The sequence below is a fragment of the Ctenopharyngodon idella genome, chromosome 6 (genome assembly GCF_019924925.1).
Source record: "Ctenopharyngodon idella isolate HZGC_01 chromosome 6, HZGC01, whole genome shotgun sequence".
Taxonomy (NCBI): domain Eukaryota; kingdom Metazoa; phylum Chordata; class Actinopteri; order Cypriniformes; family Xenocyprididae; genus Ctenopharyngodon; species Ctenopharyngodon idella.
In genome coordinates, this window is record NC_067225.1 from 8,323,772 (window position 1) to 8,342,921 (window position 19,150).

Consider the following 19,150-nt stretch of genomic DNA (forward strand, 5'->3'; position numbering starts at 1 on the left):
CTTTTGTGGGGAAATAGCTAATCATTTAATTAATCGACAGCCTGTTTGCTAATCTTCAGCATGTTTTACACTAAACAATACTTTCGTTGGAAACTATATGTAGATTTTAGCTTGATAAAAATGTATTTTCTTAAGAGAAGGCAGACTAGGGAATGTTGCGGCTGATGTCACTGCCATTACACGATAGGCTGAGAGGTGCCGTACGCGATTAAGTTAGCCGTTACGCTTTCTCCAATGGTAAGAGATACAGACCCTCTCATCTCCCTATAATATACAATCTCTGACCAAACCCTCTTATGGAAGAAGAAAGCCATCTTGTTTACAACTGTGACAATGAGCACATATCAGGATTTTAAAAGTATGTGAAGTTCACAGCACCATTGTTGCAGTAAACTTGCACAACGTTGTTGAATGAATTGCAATCCGGTCTGTTATTATGGGGACATTGGCTTTACATCTTCATGCCCCTAAACATGATGCTGAACAAAACAAACTTGATTGGTTGCTTCACATGTCATTCAGACATTCTTGGGCAGTCCTTGGCCAATGAAAGCTACTATGGAGTCCAGACATTCTGCACAGTCGGAAGGTCTGGTTATGCAAGACTATGTCGATAACTAAATACACTAGTCAACATTTGAAGTGGATCAAAACCCTTCATCAAAGTTGTCCTAAAACCTTCTTAGGACAACTTAGTTCTTAGGACAAATTTGATTAACTTTTTTGATCCACTTCAAATGTTGACTACTATAGATCACAGTACCACAGTGGCTATGTTGCTGTATATCCAGTTAAACTAATGTTCTTCAAACGAGGCTTTTCTTTTGTCAGTTGACTGAGATATTTGCCTTGATTCTGTTTTGCACAAGTTTTAAAACGTTAACGCGTAATTAATTAATGTGTAACCTACAAGGTTGTTAATCGATAGTATTTTCTTCTGTTGAAACTGTTAGCCCGCATTATTTCAACATAGTTTTAAAACATCATGTTTAACATTGGAATTTGTGGTAAAAAACTACATTACCAATGATTCTGTACAGAAAATTTCACCAATCAGAGTTGAAACAAGCAAAAGATCTCTTTAGATCTGCCCACTCCCAAGTGCCGCAAATAGCGTAATCAAGTCAACCTCGCTGTGCTCTCAAAATACTTAAATATTTGAAAATATATGCATATTTTGCAATAGACAAAATAGATTGTTTTTTATATAATCAACATTTTTTAACGAGTAGTTTTATATTTCTCCATTGTTTTTAATTTGATTATGCTGTTTGCAATGCTTGTAATTCTTTACCCCAATAAAGCCAATAAATACACAGTCTTGCCCCCTCAAATCAAAGTTTGTAATGTTGTGATTGGATATACATGGATATTTCATATGAAAAATACGACCATTATGCTGATGAAACAAAAGATAATACTGATAATTTCAGAAACATGGTTTTTATTTATTGTCATTGCATTAGCAGTATAATGGAAACAATTCATTCTAACCACCTTAAGATAGACAATCTGTCAAAAATTCTTTCAAACAAAAGCAGAAATCATAACCCCCTATGAATGTTCTATAAAGAAAATAAAAGAGTATCTGCAAACACAGACACAGGCAAAGATACATGAATTCTGAATTAAATGTTTACAGCAAAAACAAAAAGAATCACTATCATATTTCCCAAATTTGTCTTGCACACCAGGTGCTTTAAATAAAGCTTTTAAAAACGTTGAGAATGCAGTTAAATGTGCTGTCTGCTGCGAGCTGAGTATAAAATACAATACAAGCATGCTAACATTCATCTCTCCATGAACAGAGCTTTGGGACTGTTCTAAGGGATGTTAACAGAAACTTTGATTGTGTATAAATGAGTGTATGGCAGATTAAACAGAGTGTTAATTTTCCCCCCATCAGTCATCATCATAATATCGGTTCTGCTTAATTTGATCCTCTATGGACAAGAAGTCATTTTCATCCTGCCAGAGGCTGCTGGCTTCACTCAGCAACCCAGAAGCTTTGGTGTCATTTTTATCGAGCGGATTCTTCCTCGTTTCCGCCTCAGTATGTTGGCCCATCTCCCCCTTTGATTCTATTCCAAAATCCAGAAGGTCATCCAGCTGAGATGAAGCTGATTCCTTGCTATAAATGTCATCCTTAAATTCATGAAACAAACTAGAACTGTCATCAAAACCTGCAAATATGTCATCTAGGAAACTTGAGGCACTCATTTTTTTGTTGTCATCTGTCTCTGTGAAAGCCAATGTTTTGGTAGTGGGATGTTCTTGTTCTGCCTCTTTCATGTCTTGTAAGTATTTGGCACATGAGCTGTCCTCTTGAAGTTGTTGGAAAATGTCAGAAGCCCTGATCTCTTCTTTAAATGATTCCTGTGAAGCAAGTGCCCCTGAGGAGGACAAGTCCAGCAGCTCTGGTTCTTCTTTAATTTCATTAATTCCTACCAAACTGGCATTGTTGTCCAATAATAGGTTACTGTTATTATTATTGTTGTTTGCATTGCCATTGGCTGTTTGGCCATTTGGTATTTCACCATCTATCACTGTCACCGTTACCTCTTCTCCCTCATTTACTTGCACTTTCTTTTCACTTTCCTTAGCACCATTTTCATCAGTGTTTTTTGCATTGTCACTCTCCACATCTGTGTTCACATTCTTAGTTCTTTCTGTAACTCCATTCTCCAGTTCCTCCTCTTTTTGACCATTCATCTCACTTCCTTCTTTTGCCTTCATTTCTTGAGTTGTCTCATTATCTTTCTGCTCTGTGGTTTGGTGGCTTTCGTTGGAGGACTCAATGGCTTTGCCTGTATCACTGGCATCCTCTGACCCCTCAGCTGTTTCAGGTATTGGTGTTGGCTCCTCTGGTTCTTGAGTTATTTTAGCATCTGTAGATGACTTCTCTGGCATATTTATGGGTGACACAAGCCCTCCATCATTTTCTTTGGGCCCATTTTCTGCTGGATTTCCACTAGTAATTGCGGTTTGCCTCTTATTTACTGCTGGATCATTGTTCTCTTTACCTGAGAGTTCTGATTCAACTTGAGGAGGCCAGACAGGTTTGACTACCTTTATGTTATCCTCTAAATTAAATGTCTTCTTTGGTGAATCACAGAGGGGTGGCCACACAACTGCCATTTTACTTGCTGGCTTCTTAATGTCATCATTCATCTTTGCTTGAGTCGTATTCTCTGTAGTGTTGGGGTCATTTTCTTGTGGGCTGTGAGTTACTTTGACATTCAAATTGACAGGAGGATTGTTTTTTACGTTAATTGTTTCTAACGAGTTGTTCTGACTCTTTGTACTCCAAAGTTCTTTGTGGGGCCTTTCTCCAAACCCTTCATCATAGTTGCCTTTAGACTTGAAAAGTTGTTTGTAGTGTGGCTTGCAGTACATTCGTCCATGGAGAGAAGCATAGGTTCCAAGACTGAAGCACAGAGATACAAATATAATTTGAATCTGATAAGAACTAGAATCCACAGAAGAAATCATACAAGCTCACTCAAATTTCAAACCTTCTTGCCAATGGTGTAATCAGTTTAAATAACAAGTATTCAAATCAAATCAAGTTCAACTGACTTTTCATGATGCATTTCACCAAGAAAAACTTCTCACTTGTTCCATTGCTGTAACACATTAAAATGTGGAAAAACATCTAGGATTAATGTAAAAAAGAAGCCACTACCTGAGCTGGCTGCTGCAGTGGGCACATCTAAAACAGCTTTTATGGAAGTTTTGCTTGTCTGCTATGAGAGACTCCATGGGATACACCCTCTTCCGACATACCTGACACAGTTCGGACTCTGGCACCCGTATTTTCTGTTGGAGAGAGAGAGACTGACATCAGAAAATGCCTTTAAATCTGTCACATATTCGGGGTGTAACAGTAAATGTATTCGTCCCGAATCGTCACGGTACGGACGTCACGGTTCAGTGCATACAGTCAGATGACGAATACAGTCAGTCACAAGCGATCCACACTCCAGTTCAGAAGGGGGCGCGCACAGTAATGCAACGCTTGCTAACATTTGCAAACCGCCACAACAGGAAAAAGTGCAGAAGAACAGATAATCTATGCATGGACACGTGTAATCTCTCAACCATTGTTTCAACCGCGGAAAGATAAATAAAGCAGCTTGAGAATAATATTTTCACATTACATTTACCTCAGGCAAGTCATTTTGTGTCTACAGCATGTTAGTTCGCTAAAGAAATGAACTCTAGAGGGGAGCATTTCATTAAATATATGCACTATAATGTCTTAATTAGTTAATATATGTTTAAATAAATGTGTCATGAAAACAAGTTATGACAGTAACGGTGTAAATGATTACATTTTAAAAATGAATTGGAGTAGAAAAAATAATTGAAAAATAATTTTATAATTAGATTAATTAGATAATTAGATCTTTAAGAAAATGTAAATTATAATTGAATTTATTTAAAGAGAGAGATACCATTTGTTCAATAAACCACTGTTTTATAAAAAAGAAGAAAAAAGAAGCAATTTTATATTTAGTTTTCTCCTCTCTGTTGTACTGAACCCGTACCGAACCGTGACTTCAATACCGAGGTACATGCCGAATATATATGAGATTAATGAGTTAAGAAATATAGAAAAAGAAACACAAAAGCTGTTAGTGTAGTTGCTGGAATTAAAATATCTAAGTACTACATGCATTTAGTTAGGTTCAATACAATGGCACACATTACACCTGGACCTCAGCACAGTCTCATAAAATCTAAAGGGCAATACTTCAAATGTTCAGTTGGTTATCACAAAACAATAATCACATTCACTTTGACCATGATATCCAGTTTAGCAGCACTCCATTATCAACTCAAACTAAAAGATCAAAATAAAAGTACAGGCACAAGGAATACCTAAAGCATCACAATTTGTCCAAACACACCATCACTGTTTTAGTCATCACACTGTACTCTTTGTTAACCTTTCCATGCGCATCACATAGGTTTACCGGTGACAACAGTCTGGTGCTGGTGTGAAACAGTCTGTAATCTGTGTTGTTCAGACACAGTGAAGCCCAGGTTTTTGAAGACGTTTTCACTCTCTGCCCATGTCTGCTGGAAGCTCTTTAGTAACTCTTCTGCAGAGGCCTCTGGTGGAACATCCAGGACAGCAACATTCCCTCTTACTACATCTGCATAAGTTGGTGGATCACCTCGGGTTGTCACACTCTCAGAGTGGAAGGTTGTTTCAGTCTTTGAGCCTGTTACAGTGTTTCCAAACTCATCTACAGTGGAGAACTGCTCAGTTGCAGATTTAGATTCAGAAAATCCTTCAGGTGCTCCTTCTTGTTTCTCAAGGTTCTTTCTCTCTTCCCTTAGGTATTGGTGGGCTTGCTCGCCCATTTCAAAGACATTCTTGAGGGCCTTAATATCAAAGCTTGGTATGTCCTCCACTAAGGCTGACTTCTTCTCAGGTTCAGGATCTTCTGTGTCACTTCCAAGTCTCTCAGTAATCACAATGGGGTCTTTTCGAACATAAACTTTAGGCTGGGGAGACTCAAATTTGTTAACAAGCTTGGACAGGTCAACCTTGGGCAAGTCCTCTAACATTCTTTCATGTGCATCTATGGATCTCGGGATCTCTGACTCATTATCTTCTGTATCTGGTTCAAGACGCTCTGGGATGTCAATAGGATCCTTGCGTACGTATGTACGAGAGACCTCTGCTTTCTGAGCCTCTTCAAAGAATTCACGCTTGTCTTTCACGGTCATCATTGTGTCTCCGTGGATATCTGTGATATCCATCAGAGATGATTCCATCATTTGAGTCTCAAGGGTAATCTCTGAACAGCTGGATGAGCGAGACCCTTCCAGATCTGTTTGGGCCTTTATCATGTACTCTGGCAAAGGCATGGGTGGTGGAGTCATGCCTTGTGAGAGTTTGGCTGTGGTATCTCTTAGTTTAGCTAACTTCTCAGAGCGACTCATTGTGGGGGAGGGTGTGGATTGGTTCAGGCGTGTTGGTGTTTCAGACCAGCGAGGTGGAGGTGTTGGTGTGGCGCCCGACCTGTAAGAGGAAGGTGGTGATGGAGTCACTCTCAAGGGAGAGTCTGTCCTCTTGGCAGACTCAATGCAGATATACGTTGGTGACGGTGTCCGCATTCTTAGCTCAGGTGGCATTTTGTGCTCTGCTGTCTTTGATTCACTCTGGCACTCTGTCTTCTTTTCCTCCACTACTTTCTTCTGAGTCTCTATTTTCGCTGAGCCAATTGTAATCTTAGATATTTTTTGTGTGGCTCCACCTAATATTTTCTTCTCCTGTGGTGACTCACTTTTTGCCGAGTCTGAAACAGACAAATTTCCCTCTAAAAAAATCAGTTTAGCCAGGGCAAGGTTCTGTACGTAGGTTATGACCTCTATCATTTTCTGCTTGTTGTACTGAGTACGGCTTAAATCAGCCTTCTCTTCAGAACTGACTAGCCAATCAGGAATGATACTCAGCATGGTCTTTAATGACTTTGGATTCATTTTTGCAGGGGATCCTTCAAACTCCTTGATGTAACTCAATAATCTTTGAATCTCTTCACATTTTTGTGCATTAGAATTTTCAGTTGTCATTGATGCACTTTTTTCAGAATCTGCTGATTCTGTAATCTCTGTTTTGATTTGCTCCTCTTTCTGCATTGACTGTTTTATGGCCTCTTCTCTGCTTGGAGGCCGCAGTGGAGGCTTTACCTGCTTTTTGATCTGGAATTTACTTTTTTGTTGAGTGCTCTGTTGTTGAACTGTGCTCTGAGTGACCATCCTCTCTTCATGAATCTGTACATGTTCCTCTCTCACTGCTTGATGGGACTGAATGACAGTTGTCTGCCCTTGACCTTGATGTACCTCTATAGATATTGCTGGTTGTATTTGATGAATCTCAACTGATGGTCTTGGTGCCACAGGTGGTGGCTGCTTAACTGATGTTTGTCTTTGTTTCTTTAACTGGACCTCCATTTTGGTGTCTTGCTTGGTTTGTCTCATTTCCTCCTTTTTCTCAACTTTCACTTCAGTTTTTTCCATGGCACTGGTGGATTTTTGGAGGCCCTCCTGACCTATGCACACTTGAGACACACTTGTTTGCACACTTGATTGAACTATGTCCTTTCCCTCTTCCTGTTTCTCTGGCTTCTCTACCTTAGGCACCTTAAATGTTTTCACCTTAAAGCTAGGGGTCACTTTTGGGATCTTTGTGGGCTGAGAGGGAACCTTTTTGACTTCTTGAGCCGCACAAGTCTCTAGGCTCTTGATCTCTTCTTCTTGAGCAGAAGCAGTGATCTGACTTTGAATACTTTTCGTGGCCTGGATGCTCTCTTGTTTTACAGAGTGAGCCTTTGTACTCTCAATTTGCTCTGTAACAGAGTGTGGGTGGACTGTAGGGGCTGGATGGCTTTTAATTTCTAAGGCAGCAGTGATAGATGCCTGCTTTTTATCTGATATGGTGTTGGATGATTCTGTGGTTGTTTTCTTACCAACTTTGGGAATTGAAGGTTTGCTTATCTGAAAATTTGCAGGTGGCTTTTGCTTTGGAGGGGCCTGTGGACTTTTTGGGGGGGCAAGTTTTTCTGCTGTTTCTTTGGGCAACATGGCTGGCTTCTGCTTAGGCTCTAGTACTTTAGATGTTTCTTGCTGTGTCTCAAAAATTATTTGAGGCTCTTCAGCTTTCTGTGTGCTTGACTCTGCTTCAGCCTTCATTTCACTGACATTAAATGTTTTAGTAGGTGGGGGTGAGGTGGGAGTACTTTCTCCCTTGTTCCCTTCAGCCTCCTCTCTTTGTTTGCGATATTTCTCTTCTGCAAGCATGAGAGGGGTTTTGAATTTACTTGCATAAGGTCTTGGTTTTGGAGCAGCAGTGTCAGGTGGAGGTGGGAGTTTAATTGGCGGAACGAAAACCTTTTTAGGGTGTGGTGGTTCCTCAGCTGCTGGTTGTAGCACAGGTATTGCTGATGAAGCTTTAGCAATATGTGGAGCTGGAGGCTCAATTGTTTTAACTAGTCCCGTTTGCTTGGTGATGTTCTCTGTAGTTTCAGTGACTGCAGTTATGTTTGATGCAACTGTTTCACTCTGCTCTGCCACTGATGGAGGAGGTGGAAGTGGTGGAGCAGGTGCAGTTTGTTTTTTCTGCCATTTAAATGTTTTGGGCTGTGGTTGCTTGGGAGGCTCAGGTTTGGGCACTTTGAATAGAGCTCTGCCTTTTGGCTTTCCAGGTTGAGTGGATGAGCTGAGTTCCTGTTGAGATGGAGGAGGAGGGAGAAGGTCTTGGGGTGGAGGAGGTGGTGGAAAGAATTCAGTGTCTGTCTCCATGATAGGGGGTGGAGGTGGTGGAGGGGGAAGGTCACTGTCCTGTCTCATGACCAGAGGAGGGCGTGGTAAGAGGGCTGACTGGACATCACTTTCTTCCACTGGTGAGGGAGGAGGAGGCAGAGAGAGCTCTGACTCAGAGGGGGGTGGAGGAGAACTCGGAGGTGGTGGAAAGTGAATCTCTGGATGCGGCTTCACTTTTTTTATCATTCCTTTGGGACTGAGGTTGCGGTTCAGGCTTTTAACATTTTTCTCTGATTTTAAATTCTTGCTGCTCTGCTTCTGGGTTATGGTGGTGTGCTCGGTTGTCTTAGTCGTCTGAACCTGTGTGACTGTCTTTGTCTCCTCAGTTTGCTTCATGCTAATATTACTTTGTGATACCTCCACTGATGCATTTGTTGAAGACACAGCTGCAATTTCAGATTTCTTCTCACTCATCTGACCTCCAACATTCTTCTTCTTTATTAACACTGGACTAGGAGTGTTCTGTTTTTGTTTTATATGTTGCTCCTTCACATTCATCTTTTGAGAGCCTTGAGAGGAGTCTTGTGAATGAACAGCTGTAGTCATTTGTTGAGTAGTAGAATGATAATCTTTAGAAGAAGTCTGACATTCTGAGGATTTGATCCCAGATGTCTTTTGTGTGCTGCTCTGTTGCATGTTTCTCACTGGAGGTGGATTTTCTGGCTTTTCCTCAGTTTTAGGTCCAGTCGGGCATTCACGAGTTGCTTGTTGAGGGGGAACAGGATTCTTAATGGGAGCTTTAGCTTTCTTATTCATTTTTGATTTGTGGCTTGATTGCTCTTTCTTCTTCATCAGAGATTTAATAGTGCCCTGAACATCTCCCTTAATCACCTCTTCTTTCTCAATTTGCACTTGCTCCTGTTCATAAAGGGATTTGATGGAGGATTTTATGTCACCCTCTGTGCTTGGCCTCCTCTGCATACATGGGGATGAGGCTGGCTCCAGTAAGAGCTGAATTGTACCTTTCACATCACCCTGTTCACTTACTTGGTGCTGAAAAACCCTCTTTTCCGTTGAAGCCTCTTGAAGACTAAGAAGAGCAGTCTGAATGTCACCTTTAACAATCTCCTCCTTCTCAACCTCTTTTACTGCCTGCTTTGCCTCCTCCAGGGATTTTAAGGTACCTTTAATATCCCCTGGGACCAAATCTTCAATAATTACTTCAGTCTTTGCAGATGTTGATTTTTCAAGAGATTCTAATGCACCCCTAATGTCACCAGGGACAATTTCAGGTTTTTCTATTTCTTTTAGTTGGTTTTGAGCCTCCTCAAGAGACCTAAGTGTTGTGCTGATATCTCCTTTGACTACCTCTTCTTTTTCTATGACAACACGTTGGTTTACAGCTTGTGTAAGAGAGTCAAAAGCTGCTCTCAAGTCTCCCTTTACTATCTCCTCTTTCTGCATGTTATGCAGGGATAGTACGGGTTCCATCATAAACACCTGTACTGTGTTATTTACATCACCTGGTACAATATCATCTTCAGCAACCGTTCGTCCTATTGTCTGCTGGCTTCTTCTTAAAATCTGCTTTGTTTGTTCTACATCACCTCCAATAATTTTTTCTTTAATTTGTTCCTGAACAATTTCATCAGCCCCCACCTGAAGTTGTCTGAGGTAGTCCAGTGCCCCAGACTCAATACAAGTAGAATAAAAACTGACATTTCCCCTCTCTGCTTCTCCCACAGTTATCTTAGAGGATAGGTCCTTTGCATCAGAATTACCCAGCAGCCTATGCAGTGTTCCACGAATATTTCCTTTAACAATATCCTCTTTCTCAACATTGCTCTCACTTTCTTTATTGAGAAGTGAGTAGATGGTCATTCTTACATCTCCTTTCTCATCTTCTTGAATGAGAATGCCACGTTTGGAAGATCCTTCCTGCTTGAGCAAGTTATTAATTGCCTCTTGGATGTCTCCTCTGAGAATTTCCTCTTTCTCGACATTATCACTCTTATCCTGATTAAAGAGCTGTTGGACAGTTGAGTTGATATTTCCTCTTTCTTCCCTATCTATGGTGATTGCCCTCTCTGTTGTCTCTCGTCTGTTAAGCAGGTTCATCATAATATTGTTCAGGTCTCCATGTATTACTTCTTCTCTCTGGATCTCTGGAGTCTCCTTGTTTAGAAGTTTGTATTTAGCCATTCTGACATCTCCAATCTCATCTGCCTCAATTAAAATCCCTTGTGACTCAACCATTTTCTGAGAATACAGCTCTTCCAGGGTTGTCTTGATGCTCTTCCCAACAATCTCTGTTCTCTCCACACTGCTCTCATTAAACTCTGTTAGGGGTGTAGTTTCAAATAACCATGTTGTTGTCTTCACATCGGCTTTTGGGATTTCCTCACGAGAAATTACAATATCTGTTTCATCAACTTCCTTGATACGATCAAGTGGTTCCTTTTCAAAGAGCCACACAGACTGCTTAACATCACCTTTTACCACTTCTTCACGTGTCACCTTCTCCATCTCGTCATACTCCGAACCTTCACCACGGATCTTGTCTATGGTATGAGTTTCAAACATCCATGTGGAGCTTCTCACATTACCTCTCTGAATCTCACTGACACTAACGGTTCTCACATATTTTTTTGATAGGTCATCCATTTCAAAACGCTGCTTGTTTGTTTTCACATCCCCCCCTTGGATGTCTGCTACCGTTTTAACAGCGACTTTCATATCCTCTGCAATCTCATCTAGAGGCTGAGTTTCAAACCTCCACCTGGCTGTGCTGACGTCTCCTTTTTGGATGTCTTCTTCAGTAACAGCCTTGATGACATAAACCTCATCTGTGTCTTTAATTGAGTCAAGGGGCTTTGTCTCAAATAACCATCTTGCCCCAACCACATCTCCTCGCAGAATCTCTTCTTTTGTGACTGTAGTAACCTCATGATAGTGTCCTTCTTTGTCCCTGATAGCATACAGTGGTTGAGTCTCAAACATCATGGTGTAGTTTTTTACGTCCCCTTTCTCAATCTCCTTGTGTATGATGCTTTGCAGTTTGCTGATCTCAGTATCAGATGCTTCCTCCTGAATCTTATCTAATGAGTATGTCTCAAAAATGAAGCGACCTTTATCAACATTACCTCCCTGAATATCCGTTACTGTGCGTGACTCCTTGAATTCCTCAGAATTTGCCCTGATGGAATCAATTGGTTGGTTTTCAAATATCCAGGTACAGTTCACCACATTTCCTTTCTGAATGTCTTCTGCTTGACGGCATTTGAGTTTCTGCATGGTCTCCTCTGATGTAGAAGTCATTATATCAGATGACTGATTCTCAAAGATGTACTTCATCCGTGATACATCTCCAGAGTGAATGTCAATCTCAGTGATTCGCTTAAAGCCACTATGATCCTCATCGTCTGTGATGTTTTCCAGGTTTTCAGTCTCAAATAGGAAACGCACTAGACGTACATCCTTACCTTGTACATCGTCTTGCTTTACTGTGCAAGTTTTCAGGATTGTCTCAGACTCATCTTTGATGCTGTCAAGAGTCTGAGTCTCAAAAAGCCATGTACAAGTTTTCACATCTCCTTTCTGGATGTCTGTGAGGTCCTCAGTCTTTGTCTCTACTTTCTCATACAATACATCCATTGGCTGGGTTTCGAACAACCATCTGCATGTTTTAACGTCACCTCTTTGGATCTCAATGCTCTCATTTTTCCTGTTGTCCTCTTCCTCTAAGTTGAAGTATTTAATTCCATCAAGGGGCTGGGTTTCGAAAAGCCATTTGGCAGTTTTGACATCACCTGATTGGATTTCTTCTTTAGATATTCCTTTGATTATCTGGAACTTAGTGATGCTCTCATCAAACTGATCAATGGGACGAGTTTCAAACATCCATTTGCAGCTTCTCACATCTCCTTTCACAACTTCCTCTCTGCGCACGGTTTTGACCTCATGGTAGTGTCCTGAGCTGTCCTGTACAGCATACAAGGGTGTTGACTCAAATAACACTTTATTTGATTTCACTGAGCCGCTGGTGACACCCTCCACTTGTATTTTTTGTGCATCTGTACACTTGCTCAGGTCCATTGTCTCAAATATCTCCTTGTAATTTGTGACATCACCCTTTTCAAGCTCCTCTAGATTAATTGTCCTTGTGATCTCTTTCTTTTCCTCTCTGATCTGCTCAAGAGGTTTGCTTTCAAACAACCACCTCTGGTGTCTCACATCACCTTTCTCTTCTTCTGAAGCTATCACCTTTTGTAGCTTTCCAACTTCTGGTAACTCTTTCAGATTCTCCATTGGCACTGTTTCAAACAAATGCCTAGCAGAAGCAACATCACCACCCATAATGTCTTCTGGCTCCAGTGGTCTTGCATTGGTATTGTCTTTAAGTTTATCCATCGGCTGTGTTTCAAAGATCATGCAGTGTCTCCTCACATCTGCACCTAAGATCTCCTGCTTCTGAGTCTTTGTGCTTTCCCATTCCTCATCTTTGATTTGATCAAGTGTCTTTGTCTCAAACAGCCATCTTCCCCTGTTCACCCCACCCTGATAGTTTTCCTCCATGGAGACCCCACAGATTAGTTTTACCTGGCTTGGATCTTTGCTGATCAGGTCCAGTGGCTGAGTTTCAAAGAGCCAGCGTGATGTCCTGACATCACCTTTTTCAGTTTCTTCACGTCGCACCTTGGTAATCTCCAGCATCTCACCAGAGTCACCGCGGATGACACACATGGGCTGTGTTTCGAACATCTTGGTTGTCTTCTTTACCTCACCCTTGATTTCTTCAAGCTCTGACTTCAGCTGCAGGAAGTGACTTTCATCAATAGTCTCAGTGTGTCCAAGTGTGTCCAGGTGCTGTGTTTCAAACAAGTACCTAGCAGTTTTCACATCACCCCCAGAAATGTCTTTCGTATACATCACCTGTGTCTCTTGCTCATCCTCCTGGTAAATTCTGTTGAGTGTGTCTAGCGGTTGTGTCTCAAATAGCCATGTTGCAGTCTGGACATCTCCCCTTGCAAGCTCTATTTTCCCACTGTGCTCTTCTGAGTCTGTTTTTTCTGTACCTAGAGCATCGATGGGCTGTGTTTCAAACATCCATGTGGTATACTTCACATCTTTTCCAGCAATAATTTCTTGTTGGGCTATGTTCTTGCCCTCATCCTCATCTGGTGTTCCATCTTTAATGGAATCTAGGGGCTTGTTCTCAAACATCCAGCGCATTGACTGAACCTCACCTTTCAGGATCTCATCCCACTCCAAATACTCTCTCTCTGGGCTTATGCACTTGCCAGGACTGGTACTTCTGCTGTTTTCAAAAACATAACGTGCTTGCTGAATGTCTCTGCTCACCTCCTCATCACTGTCCACATAAGTTTGCTCTGTGTCTGTCACTTCATTGAAGAAGTCACGCTCCAGGTTTTTACGCACTTCTGGATGAATGTGCTTGTAGAGGCGCTTAAGTTCATAGAGGTTCCTCTGCTTAGAGTACTCCTCTTTATTGACTGCATATTTGGCTGAAGTAGGTGCATCTGTTGGCTTAGGGGAAAGACAACGTCCTGGGACTTGGGAAGTCACTTGAATCTGATGTGTAGCGGATACTGGTTGTGAGAAGTTCTCCACGGCCTCATATTGTGAGGAGGCCACAGAGGAGGTAGAGGCCTCTTGCATTGTTTTAGTGACAGACGTGGTCTCATAGCTACCTGTGGCAGTAGTCTTTGAAGAAACATTTACTGGGGCCCAAGGAAACTGGTTGTAATCGAGATCAATCTTTGTTGTTATAGATGGGAAAGACAAGCATAACCTTTTATCAATATATCATACACACATATGAAATATATTCTACTTTTGTGAAATTATTTCCATGTATAAGTACAGAAAAGGAGTGATACAAAGAAATATACATGAATAGAATAGTCAGTGTAGACAAAGTTGATGTACTGTATGTAAACTAACATACTGGCATTTCTTTAAATATGGGCACTTTTAGTAAACTCTTAAAACGAAATTTTTTACAATATTATTAGTTTGTTTTTAATTTAGTATGTACATTTTTTAAATCAAAGTATAATTTCCACCACATCTCTGAATTATTTATTGTCTTTAATTTTATTCATAGGTGGAAATTACATTTTAAACTTTAGGCTAATTTCATATCTAGTATATTATGTATCACAAAAATATAATAATATTTAACACTTTTTACATAATTTTACAAAATTACAGATCGATTAGATAGTACCAAGTTTATCTGCACGCGACAAACGCTGCCAGTGTGAAAGCAAAATGGGTGCGTGCTGCTCCCGCTCTGTTTACTCATCCAGTGTGAAACACGCGTAATGATTTTTTTTTTCTTTTTAATCTATTAAAAGTAAAACATTTTACTGTGTGCATCGGTATAATTTATTTTTACCTTGATATGTTTGGGTGGAGTGGCCTCCTCAATACTTTTTTCATGTTGCTGTTTCAGGGCTTGTGTAGAAACTTTTGGCAAATTTTCTCCTCCAATTACCATCACTTTAACAGGGTAAAAGACAGAATGAGGAAAAATTAATTAGTTATGAGGTTATGAGGTAACTCACCATTTTCTCACAATTTATTATTTAAAACAAATAATTCTGCACAGCACTACCTTTCTCATCGTAATGATCCCCAAAACTTGAGGCCACACTCTGATGAACATTCTGGTCCAGGGAAACCTAACATGAAAACAGTGACACTTCAGTAGGTCTTCATAATTTAACCTAACCCCAAAATATAGGTTTTCTAGCAAACTGTATTAGGTTTGATATCCTATCTTGTGTGGATATACCTGAGCATTTGAGGTACTACTTTCTTTAACACTGCTTCGTACCATCACCTCTGATGAGCTCACCACCTGCTATTAAGACAGAGAACACCTGTTGTAATACAAACATACACAATATGCAACTCGCTCCTGTTAGTATGCATAACCAACAGCATAGCACTGCCCAATGCCTTGTGATATGAAAATTAAACATTGTGGAATCAGTCAGGTGTTTACTGCATGCACAACTGGTAATTGCCAAATAGTGGATTTAGTAACATTGCAAACTGTACTCTTTCATTAAGTCTTGTTTAAGTCTATGAATGTGTTTTTGTGGAATCGAGTGTGTGTTGTGGATCCCTTTGTTCTCGTTTGCTCTTTCCTGTACCTGTCTCTGCTGGTAGTGGTATTGTGTAACTGTGCTTTGGGATGCAGAAGAGGAACTGAGCTCATGGCTTTCAAACTGTTTCTTCACGCTGGCCAGTCCGCCTGGCAGAGAGCACGGCTCAGAGCTGTCCATGACCTTATAACACATAATAAAATGCTCAGACACATTCATAAATATACATATACATGATTCTCCTTGCAGAACCTGATTTCACCAAGTGCAACATTCCAATCAACCAATCAGATTTGAGGGACATGTCGAGTTTAGGCTTACAACCAGGGTTAGGTGCTTCCACATCAGTGTTATTCACCTATCATTTTACTCTGATTTTAGGGATAACTTATGGGTAGGGTTAGGTTTAGGGGTAGGGATATGATAATGATTAAATTTTCAGAATGTTGATCCAGGATCAACAAAATATGTTGACCCAGGAACGCTCCAACTTGTTAAAATCAGGACATACATTCTCCTCTAGAGGGCACTACAAGGTTGAAAACAAAGTCTTTAATCTCCTCTATTACTCAAATTATCATTTAAGAAGTCAAATCATTATTCATTATTGTTAATCATTTATAATTCAGTTATGCAATAGCAAACAATCAGAACATATTTGATATTTAATTTTCAACCTCTGGGATTTCACAATGGAGGTACTACTTTCCAGAACCTTCCAGACTTACCTACAAATTGACACCATTACTGCAGGGTTGTTATCATTAACTAATACTAAAACCATAAAAAATTACTGGAAATAAAATAAACATTAATAAAATATAAAAAACCTTAAACTTTTATATTTTATTTCAGCTAGTTGCCAAGGAAACATTTCTCATTTTCGTTTAGTTTAAATTAAAGTACTAAACTAAGTTGAAATAAACTAAAACTTAAAAACTACACAGACATTTTTTTTAAATAATAATAATAATCACAAAACAACAAATTGACTAAAACTTTTAACTGAAATTAAAATGAAATCATAAAATATAATTAAAATATTAACAAAAACTATAATAGTATATCAATGATACTAAAACAACAGTTTTTTTTAAATACAGCTCTATAAAATACAAGCAACTGATGAAATGTTTTTCCATGATTGTAGGTGGTTAGTACACAAACACAGATTTATTTACAGATCTAGCCTGTTTCTCTTTATCTGTTTAGGACTCATATGTCATACTCCACTTCATCCAGTAATTGGCTTTTCAATTTATTTAATGCAACTCAAATTCCCACATGGGATCAATAAAGTGTAAATCGATTTAATGTTTATTTTATGCATCCATTATGTATTACACAGCCATTAACAACGACACACTGATGTCCTAAGACACGAAACGATCGGTTTGTGCGAGAAACCGAACAGTATTTATATAATTTTTTTACCTCTAATACACCACTATGTCCAACTGCCTTGCGCACTGCATCTGGTGCGTGAGGTGTGTACGCGCTCTGCCGTAGTTTGAAGGATTAGTCCACTTTCAAATAAAATTTTCCTGATAATTTACTCACCCCCATGTCATCCAAGAAATTAAGGTTTTTGATGAAAACATTCCAGGATTATTCTCCTTATAGTGGACTATAGTGGTCAAAATTACAGTTTCAGTGCAGCTTCAAAGGGCTTTAAACGATACCAGACGAGCTTATCTAGTGAAACGATCGGTCATTTTATAAAAAAAATACAAATACAAACACAAATGATCACCTTGCACGTGCTTCCGCTTTCCGTATTCTTCAAAAAGCTTACGCTGTATGTCCTACGCCTTCCCTATTCTACGTACGGAAAAAACGGAACTGGCGCCGCGTTCGTTCCGTAATTAGAATAGGGAAGGCGTAGGACATACAGTGTAAGCTTTTTGAAGAATATGGAAAGCGGAAGCACGTGCAATGCGATCATTTGTGTTTGTATTTGTATTTTTTAGAAAATGACTGATCGTTTCGCTAGATAAGACCCTTACTCCTCGTCTAGTATAGTTTAAAGCCCTTTGAAGCTGCACTGAAACTGTAATTTTGACCTTCAACTGTTTGGAGACCATTGAAGTCCACTATAAAGAGAATAATCCTGGAATGTTTTCATCAAAAACCTTCATTTCTTTTCGACCGAAGAAAGAAAGACACGAACATCTTGGATGACATGGGGGTGAGTAAATTATCAGGAAATTTTTATTTGAAAGTGGACTAATCCTTTAAACTACGGCAGAGCGCGTACACACCTCACACACCGGATGTTGGCGTGCGCTTAAGGCAGTTGGACATAGTGGTGTATTAGAGGTAAAAAATGATATAAATACTGTTCGGTTTCTCGCACAAACCGATCGTTTCGTGTCTTAGGACATCAGTGTGTCGTCACGAGCCGCAGGGTTTAATTTGGATTTGTCTGTGCATGTTTTTTTGACTCTTATAGATTGAGTTCCCATTGACATGCATTATAAGACTGACAGACTGCAACGGTTGGAGTTAAAAATCATCATTTGTGTTCTACTGAAGAAATAAAGTCACCTACATCTTGGATGCCCTGGGGGTAAGCAGATAAACATCAAATTTTCATTTTTGGGTGAACTATCCCTTTAAGTGCTGCACTCTTACATGAGCTAAAATGAAATTTCACAGAATTGTATTAAACAGGAAGTGGAAGGCCTTAGACAGGAAATAAGAAATCATCCAGGTAATATAATATGAGTCTGTGGGGTAGCTTATGTTCACGCGTATTTGTGTGTGTGTGTGTGTGTGTGTGTGTGTTCATGCTGGTAAATACCACAGATGGGCTTCTCTCCTCCTTGGTAGCGGCAGCTTGGTATAGGGCCAGTCTCTGCTTGAGAGGCAAGGTCTCAGTCTCACCGTCAGCGTGTGTCTCTCCTGATTGTGAAACACCTGCGCTGCCTGCAGCTGAAACACACAAACACTCAGGTTGCAGCGTGTGCATCATTCGCTATTAAACCTGAAACTGTAACATAAATAGATGCATTTCTATACCCTGACTCAGGGCTCATGATTGGTTCAGGGAAACTCATCTGTCATATTTTAAGAGTAAATTTAGCCAGACAAAGTCAAACTGACAACAGGGATGTATTGTGACAGCTAATGCTGACTCTCTCTCTCTCTGTCTCTCAGTCTATAGATGGCTCTAGTGACAAGATGAGGAATGATGTCATAAAGCATGCACGTTGCTTCACATCAATCACTGATTTCGAAGTTTGATCATCCAAGCCATCACCACCTCCAGCTCTGGTAAGGGTTGTACACGTATAAGGTCATTTACACATATTGCTAATGATGCACAATATATATGTTACCATATATGTCAGTAACAATATTAGGATTTCTTTTTTTAATTTATTGGTATCTGTCAATAATGGATATTCATCTGTCATTTCAGACTCATTTAAGGTATTTTTTATAACACCACTATAATCTTTAGCAGAAATTAAAAATCAAAATGGTATTTCATATGTTTTATTATAAAGTTTACTTGAAGCATTTAAAACTTTTTTTATTTTTTCTATTTTTTACACATCATGGTGTAGAATTTTAATATTGGCCATTTATGGGCCATTACATGAAAATAATTTTTGGCTTGTCAGTATCAGCCAGAATTTTAATATCAGTGGTTGATGTACAAGGCTGCTGTAAAATGCTCATGAAAATTTAATTTTGGTTCTTATTAGCTCATAATACTGTAGCATGCACTC

At 39.7% G+C, this 19,150-nt stretch overlaps 1 protein-coding gene across 9 annotated transcripts in view; it reads right to left on the reverse strand.

The window, feature by feature from the left end:
* Positions 1-1,427: 1,427 nt before the first annotated feature.
* The window catches only part of xirp2a (xin actin binding repeat containing 2a), a 39,065-nt gene continuing 21,342 nt past the window's right edge, over positions 1,428-19,150 (reverse strand). For 3 of the 9 annotated variants that reach the window (XM_051896999.1, XM_051897002.1, XM_051897003.1), the window contains 8 exons: positions 18,217-18,347; positions 15,462-15,596; positions 15,098-15,166; positions 14,918-14,984; positions 14,699-14,802; positions 4,980-14,055; positions 3,686-3,819; positions 3,186-3,427 (listed from right to left, as the gene is read on the reverse strand). In XM_051896999.1, coding sequence (XP_051752959.1) covers positions 3,725-3,819; positions 4,980-14,055; positions 14,699-14,802; positions 14,918-14,984; positions 15,098-15,166; positions 15,462-15,596; positions 18,217-18,347 — 9,677 coding nt within the window. In that variant the 3' untranslated portion in view covers positions 3,186-3,427; positions 3,686-3,724. Of the gene's footprint in view, positions 3,428-3,685; positions 3,820-4,979; positions 14,056-14,698; positions 14,803-14,917; positions 14,987-15,097; positions 15,167-15,461; positions 15,597-18,216; positions 18,348-19,150 lie in introns of those variants that run through there. The other 6 variants (XM_051897001.1, XM_051897000.1, XM_051897008.1 and 3 more) reach the window with 6 other exon arrangements.